Source organism: Myotis davidii, unplaced genomic scaffold, assembly GCF_000327345.1.
Source record: "Myotis davidii unplaced genomic scaffold, ASM32734v1 scaffold2573, whole genome shotgun sequence".
Classification (NCBI taxonomy): Eukaryota; Metazoa; Chordata; class Mammalia; order Chiroptera; family Vespertilionidae; genus Myotis; species Myotis davidii.
Window position 1 is genome coordinate 139,681 of NW_006284359.1, and position 8,408 is coordinate 148,088.

Here is an 8,408-nt window from a genome sequence, read left to right on the forward strand (position 1 = left end):
CCTGCCTTGAGTGTGACAGGGGGCAGTGCCCCAACCCCCCAATTGGCCCTACCCTGAGCGTGACTGAGGGTGGCATCGCAACCTCCCAATCTGCCCTGCTCTGAGCCCGACCAGGGTCTGCACCTAGGGATGGGATTGGGCCTGCCCTCTGCCACCCAGGAGCAGGCCTAAGCCAGCAGGTTGTTATCTCCCAAAGGGTCCCAGACTGCGAGAGGGCACAGGCCGGGCTGAGGGACCCTCCCCCCACCACCCAGTGCACAAATTTTTGTGCACCGGGCCTCTAGTATTTTAAATATATATATATAAATTTTTTAAAGATTTCAGGCATCTGCTTCCTCCCCTCTACCCGGACCCAGGCTCCTCCCTGCTTCTTACCTGGAACTCCTCAAGAGTCATCTGCCAGAGAAAGGGCTGCTTGTCAGGCACAAGGATACTGCCCTTGTTGCTAAGACTGCTGACATACTGGCAGTGGAAGGAGTAGATGCTGGGCCCTGTGATCTGGGAGACGTTGAAGTAGGCTACCGAGCCATTGCTGTGGATTTCGAGGCGCTCCATGGTAAACCAGTGCCGGGCCGACACTGGATAGAAGCGGTTCACCAGAGTGAACCTGGGGGAGACCACAGGGTGTCACGTAGCTGAGGAAGCCAGGGCCACACCAATCCACCCACACCGCCAACGCCCCTCGGACTCACTTAAATGTCACTGTGGCACCAAAGAGTTGTTCATAGGTCAGCGAAAGCCTGTAGGATCAGAGTGAGAGGCCAGTCAGGTTCTGAAAGGGCCTTGAGCATCTTAGACCACATTGCTCAAGTCTGCTCCTACGTAAGCTGCCTGGGTCCTTGCCCCCACTTGACAGATGGGAAAACTGAGACCCTGTCACATTCTAGGTCAGGAACCAGCATGCAGGTCTCTCACCTCCAGCTGAGGGCTCCTTCCTCTGGCTCCCCCGAACCCACTGTCCCTCCTCCTTTAAGAACCTCCCCCCTTGGGGTCATTGAGGTGCTCAGGTTGGGTCTTGGGAGTGAGGGCGATCTCTCTCACTGCACAGGGAAGGTATGGGGGCCCCAGAACTTGCTCGGGCATGGTATGCACCATAGTGCAGTCGCCTTGAGGCTGCTCAAGGGGGAAGCGTCAGGTTCCCAGGTGACTTGGGAGTAGTAACAACCAAGTCCCAGGCAAGGACTAGAAGGCATGGGGGAGCAGAACTCTGAGCAACCCCCACTCCAAGGGCCCTCCGATAGCAGCCCCTCCCCGCAGCATTCCCATGGCAAACCCACACCACCCGCACAGATACCCACCCGAAGTGACAGGTCCTTTGCCCTCACCTGGCAATGGAGTCATTCCAGAAGGAGCCAGTCATGTTGAGAGATGGGGCCTCAAATGTCCTGGCGGTCAGATCTTCCCAGCTGTCCCTATAAGCCACTGAGAAGTTCTGGGCCCAGAACAGGATCCGGGGGGCGGTATCGTTATAACTCACAGGGGGGTGGACCGCAACAGACACGGGCTGTTTGGGCGTTGTTTGCAGCAGCTGCCGACCTAGCCCGCCGGCCACCATGGCTGCATCGCGGGCCACCTGCAGAGACAGCCCACAAGCCTTTTCTCAACGGGCCTGGGAGCAGGCCCAGACCAAGTGGCCTGCCCTCGCTGTCCCTCTCCACCATCTGCAGTCCCACCGGTCCTACTCAGAGGCCCTTCCTCCAGGAAGCTTTCTCTGGCTGGCCCCTAAGTCTCTGGAATAGTCCTAGTCCCTCCAACTAGGGAACATTTGGACTTAATTGTCCGAGCATTTGCCAGCCCCTAAGACTGACAGGGTGTTCGGAAAGCTGCACCTGGAAGGAGTAAGCAGGTTCGTAATCATCCCCCCCTTGACATGGGCCCAGGGGAGAAGCTGGCCTCTACTGAAGCCATCGGAGCCACACCCCCACCAGGCACCACGTGGCCTCTGCCCACACCTCCCAGAGCCCCTGCAGCAGGGCACATACCCTGGAAGGGCGGACCGCTGTGAGGGCCGCTGTGTACGGGACATCTTCCGACTTGAGCATGCTCAGCACCTGCCCAATGACCTCATCTGAGGGGCAACGGGAAGAGCAGAGAACCAGGTCACAGGTGGACGCCTAGAGCAACGCTTCCCACCGCCTGACCTTCACACAGCAGAAGCCAGCAGAGGCATCAGTGCCCTCTTGATGGAGCTCAGGGAGACCCCCTCACTGAGGTGGCGACCACCAGGGGTCTGCACTGTGAAGTCCTCCCACCCCCGGAAACTAACATGTCCTCTGCGGCGGGACACTGAGACCCCTGATGAGTCGGCTCCCGTCAGCCTTCAATAGTGTTTTCAGTTTCCATTCAGGATCCCTGACAGCAGCTGTTCATCCTGTCCACCCCCAGCCTCCCCTGGGCCACCTGTGGCCTCCGTTGTCAGCTCCCCAATGCCAAGGCCTAACTAAAGGGAATGAGAAAAGACAAAGACATACGTAACTTTGAACCCACCCGTGGAAGGTTTCCAGTGACCTTTCCACCGGGAATGACTGACTGTCCTTTATAGCAAAAAGAAGACAAGTGATGCCTGGCCAGTGTGGCTCAGTGGTTGGGCGTCGACCTATGAACCAGAAGGTCAGGGTTCGATTCCCGGTCAGGGCCCGTGCCTGGGTTGCAGTCTCGATGCCCAGTGGGGGGTGTGCAGGAGGCAGCCGATCAATGATTTGCTCTCATCACTGATGTTTCTCTCTCTCTCTCCCTTCCCCTCTGAAATCAACACAAAAATATTAAAAAAGGAGAAGACAAGTGTTCAGAACTGTTTTTTGAAAAGCTGCTGGTCTCTCAAACCCATACTAAAGGATTCAGGCTGCCTCATTGGAAACTGGCTCACAGACTCCCACAGAGAAGACCCCCCTAGACATCCCCAAATCTCTACTAGGCAGGCCCAACGGATGAGGCCCGAAGGCCAGCATTTCCATGATCAGCTGCCAGGTGCTCCAAGAAGCAGGGAGCCTCGCGGCGGGGGGCGGGGGGTGAGGAGGAGCTGAGGACCACTCAGAGGGATGGAGAACATGCCTCCTCCCTGACCCACTCACCATTGCCTGTGAGGACTTCCCGCGGTGCCATCAGACCCGAGCTACGGAAAAGACAGAGTATTAGAGCCCCACAATCTGAATAGCTCTCCACCATCCCCAGCCTCCCCCCTCGGACCCCCTAGTGTCCCCCCCATTCAATGCCAGTGTCCTTCCCCATGAGCCCCATTCACCTAGCACTCTAGCTGGGGCTCTGGGAGTCACCCTCCCTCCACATCTTTTTTTTTTTAAATATACACTTGTATTGATTTCAGAGAGGAAGAGAGAGGGAAAGAAACAGCAATGATGAGAAAGAACCATGGATCGGCTGTCTCCTGTACATCCCCGCACTGGGGATCGAGCCCGCAACCCGGGCATGTGCCCTGACCAGGAATGGAACTGTGACCTCCTGGTTCATAGGTCAACACTCAATCACTGAGCCACGCCAGTTGGGATCCCTCCACATCTTTGCTCACCTCATGGTCCTGCCTGGAATCCCTTGCCCCTCCCCTGCTCCACTTCATGGTCCCACTCAGGTCCCTGCTACCTGCTGTGTGAACGGGTCCTGGCTAGGCGAGTTGGCTTCCTACCACCAGAGCCCACGTCTACCTTGTCTCTGGAGGCCCACAAGGCCTAGTTCAGTGCAGGGCACTGACTTGTGAATCACAGCCTGGCCAGAGGCCCTTCCAGTCTCTTCTGGCGATACTGGGCACCTTCTGGAAGGGCTTCAGGGTTCTGGACGGAAGGACTGTCATCGTTGACTGGGTTGTGCTACCAGAGCACAGAGCCTTGCGGCTGGAGGCCGGGCCATACCTGGCTGTGTAGGGCAAGCGGATGAGCAGCAGGGCCGGGAGGCTGGCATTGAGCTTTAGCTCCCGAAGGGTGGCCAGGTCCACGTGCAAGGGGCTGGCCCCCAGCTTCTCCTGCAGGTACGTGGTCAGAGTGCTGACTGCATACCAGTCAACAGCAGGAAGCACAAGAGAGGAGGGGGCCAAGTCCAGGGCGTTCTGGGGACAAAGGAGACGTGGAGGATGAGTTAGCAAAAGGGACCTGGCCTGAGCCAGCCCCTCACACCGCTCCGGCAGCCCTCCCCTGCAAGCCACACCCCCACCCACACCCACAGGACTGAGTCTCATTCAGGGTCAGAAGGAAAATGCCCCGTACCCCTGGCCCCTGACACTCACGCCTTTCTACCCCCAAAGCCAGCAGCTCTGGTTCCTAAGGAAACAGGTTTGTTTTGTTTTGTTTTTTTTTGGTTACTCCTCACCCGAGAATATTTTTCCATTGACTTTTAGAGAGAGTGGAAAGGAGGGGGAGAGACAGAGAGAGACACATCGATGTGAGAGTTACACATCGATTGGTTGCCTCCTGCATGGGCTGGAGAGTGAACCTGCAACCAAGGTACATGCCCTTGACCAGAATCGAACCCAGGACCCTTCAGTCCATAGTCTGATGCTTTATCCATTGAGTCAAACCAGGTAGGGTTTTAAATATGTTTTTTTTTTTACTTTTTTTTTTAAATCCTCACCTGAGGAGCGAGGATATTTTTTTCCATTGATTTTTAGAGAGTGGGAGAGAGTAGGGAAGGAGAGAGAGAGAGAAAGAGAGAGAGAGAGAGAGGGAGAGAGATGTAGAAAGAGACACATCAATTGGTTGCTTCCCACACACACCCTGACAGGGTGGGGATTGAACCTGCAACCAGGTACATGCCCCTGACCAGGAATTGAATCCGCAACCCTCTGGTGTGTAGGCTGACACTCTAGCCACTGAGCCACACCAGCCAGGGCTGTTTTTTGTTTGTTTTGTTTTTAGAGAGAGAGGAAGGGAGAGAGACAGAGAGCTAGAAACATCAATTAGAGAGGATCACTGTTCGGCTGCCTCGTGCAAGCCCCACACTGGGGTTCGGGAAACAGTTCTTTATTGTGCTATGGGGTGGGGGGCGGGACAGCCCCCATGCCCGCAGCTGGGAGAGGACTCTTACCTCCAGGTTAGAAAAGGTGCTGTCCTGCTTGTTTCCAAACACGCCACCGTATGCCGTGAAGTCCTCAATGCTCAGCTAGTAGGGAAGCAGGGAAGACAGCCTCAGAAGTGGCCAGGGCCAGGGCAGGGGGCAGGCCCCTTCCCTGTGCATTTGCAGGGCCAGGAAAATCTCACTTAGAGTCAGATTTGCTCTGGTCAGAAAAACAAGCAAGGGCAAGTTTGGGGTGGGGGTGGGGATAGAAGGTTCTTTCATATATTTAATCCTCAACCGAGGATATTTTTCCATTGAGTTTTTTTTAATATTTTTTTATTGATTTCAGAGAGGAAGAGAGAGAAACATCAATGATGAGAGAGAATCATTGATCGGCTGCCTCCTGCACGCCCCACACTGGGGATCGAGCCTACAACTGGGGCATATGCCCTTGCCCAGAATCAAACCCAGGACCCTTCAGTCAGCAGGTCGATGCTCTATCCACTGAGCCAAACCGGCTAGGGTGAGTGTTTTTTTTTTCTTTTAAAGAGAGTGGAAGAGAGAGGGACAGACAGAGAGAAACACCAATGTGTGAGAAACGTATCGATTGGTTGCCTCCTACACACGCCCAGACCAGGACCTGGCCGGGGAGGAGCCTGCAACCACAGTACAGGCCCTTGACCAGAATCAAACACGGGACCCTTCAGTCCACAGGCCGACACTCTATCCACTGAGCCAAACTGGCTAGGGCTCTTTGATTTCTCTAGCACCCTCCTAGCAGGGTGAGGGTGAGGGTGAGGGTGAGTGTGAGGAAACATGGAAGGCAGTCATGGGGTTGGGAGGAAATGTGCGGGCAGCTGACTTGTGGTAGCCTCAGGAGTAAGAGTCAGCTGCCTGCCGTTGACAACAGGAACTGGGTAGGGAAGAGGGAAGCCAGGGGAGGGGCTGGGGGCAGTTAGAAGCATTTAGTGCATGCCTTCCCCCCATCAAGGGAAGTTGAAAAAAAAAGGAGAACCTGCATACCAGTTGCAACAGCTAGAAAAATATGAGGGAGAGAAACATCAATGATGAGAATCATTGATCAGCTGCCTCCTGCACACCCCCCATTGGGGATCGAGCCCGCCACCCGGGCATGTGCCCTGACCGGCAATCAAACCGTGACCTCCTGGTTCATAGGTTGATGCTCAACCACTGCGCCACACTGGCCAGGCATGGATGGCACCTTTTGTAAAGGAGGGTGAGAAGTCCCCCTCCTCACCTGGTTTTGGTGGAAGGGGAGAAACAGGTGAAGATCTTGAACATGCTGAGGGAAGCACTGAAGTCTTCTCAGGCCTCCAGACCACAGTAATGGACACTCATCCCTTTTCCTTTCCAACCTAGAGATGCCCTTCAACTCCTGCCCCTCCACCCCCATGCCCAGCTTTCTCTGGCTTTTCCCCACCAGGCCCTGAGGCGATCTTAATCAGCTTCTGTTTAGTATACACACTTGGCCAGCTTCCTCTCCCTCCTGGGCAGGAATCCTGACCTTGTTTGGACAATCTCCTTCGGAAAGCCTAGAAACTGCCACTCTCTACTTCTCGCAGCACCTCCTGCTTCAAGTCACCCGAGGCTTCCTGTCACGTTTAGAACTGCAACCGACCTTTTTCCTCTTCATCTCCTGGCGACCTGGCTCACCAGCCCCTACCCCTTGCTCTCACTCACTATACTCCAGCAACAGCGGCTCTTCCGTCTTGCCCAGGGCCTTTGCACATGCTGTACCTTCTGCCAGGAACACCCTCCCCTTATAGCTACAGGGCTTTGTAGGGACCTCCATTCAGGTCTCTGCTCAGTGAGTCTTGCCTGATCAGCTTTACCTTAAATAGGGTGGCCATTACTCTGGGAATGATTGGCTTGCTTGTGCACACCACAATAGGGTTAGCCTGTTTCTTTCGTCTCTAAACCCTATAGCGCTGACATTATGGCATATAAGACCTCCGCATTGGCTTGTCATGCTCACGTGACTGTCAGCTTCCTCACGGTAGGGGCTTGGGTTATTCTGCTCATTACTATGTCCCCACCACTTAATAACTGGCACATAGTAGGCAGTTCATATTTGCTAAATGGGTGAAGGCCATCAGACAGGGATCCAGCTAGGTGTGTTCCGTGGATTTTAAGAATTGCTCCTCACAGCCCTCTGATGAGGTGGTATCTGCATTTTATAGATGCAGAAACCGGCATTCGCAGACCAAAGGCTGGTAAGTAGTAGAACTAGAATTGAGTTCCAGTCTGACTACATTATTTACCGCCTCCTGGAAGGACTACAGGAGAACATGCCCGCCACAGGCTACCCACAGAGTGATGGAGCAAGAACAGGAGGGGAATGAACCATACAGGCCACGAACCAGGAAGGACAAGCAGAGGCTCAACAAGTTCCCAAACGCCAAACCTACACTGCCCTAGAGTCTTCTCATGGCTGAATGCCTGGCTGGAGGGCAGAGCGATCTGGAAGGGAGGGAGCACAAACCCAGTTATGAGCACAAACTGTCCTGGGGTGGGGTGGGGGCGCCGGGGAAGGTCCTGACAGGTTTTAGTTTCCTTGGTAGTAAAACCGAGACAATGACATCAGCTTAGCACAGTGCCCATGAAGCACTCAGTAAGCGATCATTTTTTTTTCTCTCTATTATGATCATTACAATTAGAATCGCAACTCCGCCACCCATTAGCTGTGTGACCTTGAACCAGTCACTTCCCCTCCTTGGGCATCTGTCTTCTCAACCGCCAACAATCATCCCCACCATATAGAGTAGGTCACACAAGTTCAGGGTACTCTGTAGACTTCCGGCCTCTGACCACTTGCTCCCCCCAATCAAGTTGGTGCCATTTCTGGGCCCTCACTATATTCTCACTGAACCTTCTCCTATGGGCCTTCCCAAGAGAGAAGCCACACCTCCCTGCAGTTGAGACAAGGTCACGGAAGCTTTCCTTGGGGAATGGGTCTCCTTATCCTGGGGGGAGGGGCCTGCCTGCCTCCTGATGACTGAGGGACAGAGGGCTGGGACAGGCGCACCTTGTCCTGCAGGAACAGCAGCACGTTGCGGGGGCCCAGCTCCAGGGCGGGGTCTAAGTAAGTAGAGAGCTGCATGTCGCTGGTGATGTGGCCCTCATGGGTGTCGGCTGCAGGAGCCCACAAGTCCCTGTCAGGGGACAGAAGAGGTGCTGTCAGGTGGGGGCGCTTGGCTTACGATCCGAAGCCCACGGGCTCCCAGCTTGATGTGTGGGTCCCGGAGATCCGATCCGGCCGATTCGCTCTAGGCCGCCAAGCAAGGGACAGTCCCCTCTAGGCCTCGCAGCTTCTCGCCGAGAACAGCCCAGGAGCCGGGCGAGGGCACCCCAACCGCCACCCTGCCCCGCACAGCCCGCCCCAGCCCACC

The 8,408-nt window shown here is 55.2% G+C and overlaps 1 protein-coding gene across 1 annotated transcript in view; it reads right to left on the reverse strand.

The window, feature by feature from the left end:
- Nucleotides 1-8,408, reverse strand: part of ATP6AP1 (ATPase, H+ transporting, lysosomal accessory protein 1) — a 12,033-nt gene that overhangs the window by 3,514 nt on the left and 111 nt on the right. Inside the window, exons 2-9 of the mRNA XM_006754785.2 lie at nt 8,045-8,214; nt 5,029-5,103; nt 3,861-4,054; nt 3,072-3,112; nt 1,983-2,068; nt 1,326-1,573; nt 693-740; nt 376-607 (exon numbers count right to left, since the gene is read on the reverse strand). Of these exons, the coding sequence (XP_006754848.2) occupies nt 376-607; nt 693-740; nt 1,326-1,573; nt 1,983-2,068; nt 3,072-3,112; nt 3,861-4,054; nt 5,029-5,103; nt 8,045-8,214 (1,094 nt within the window). The remainder of the gene's footprint in view (nt 1-375; nt 608-692; nt 741-1,325; nt 1,574-1,982; nt 2,069-3,071; nt 3,113-3,860; nt 4,055-5,028; nt 5,104-8,044; nt 8,215-8,408) is intronic.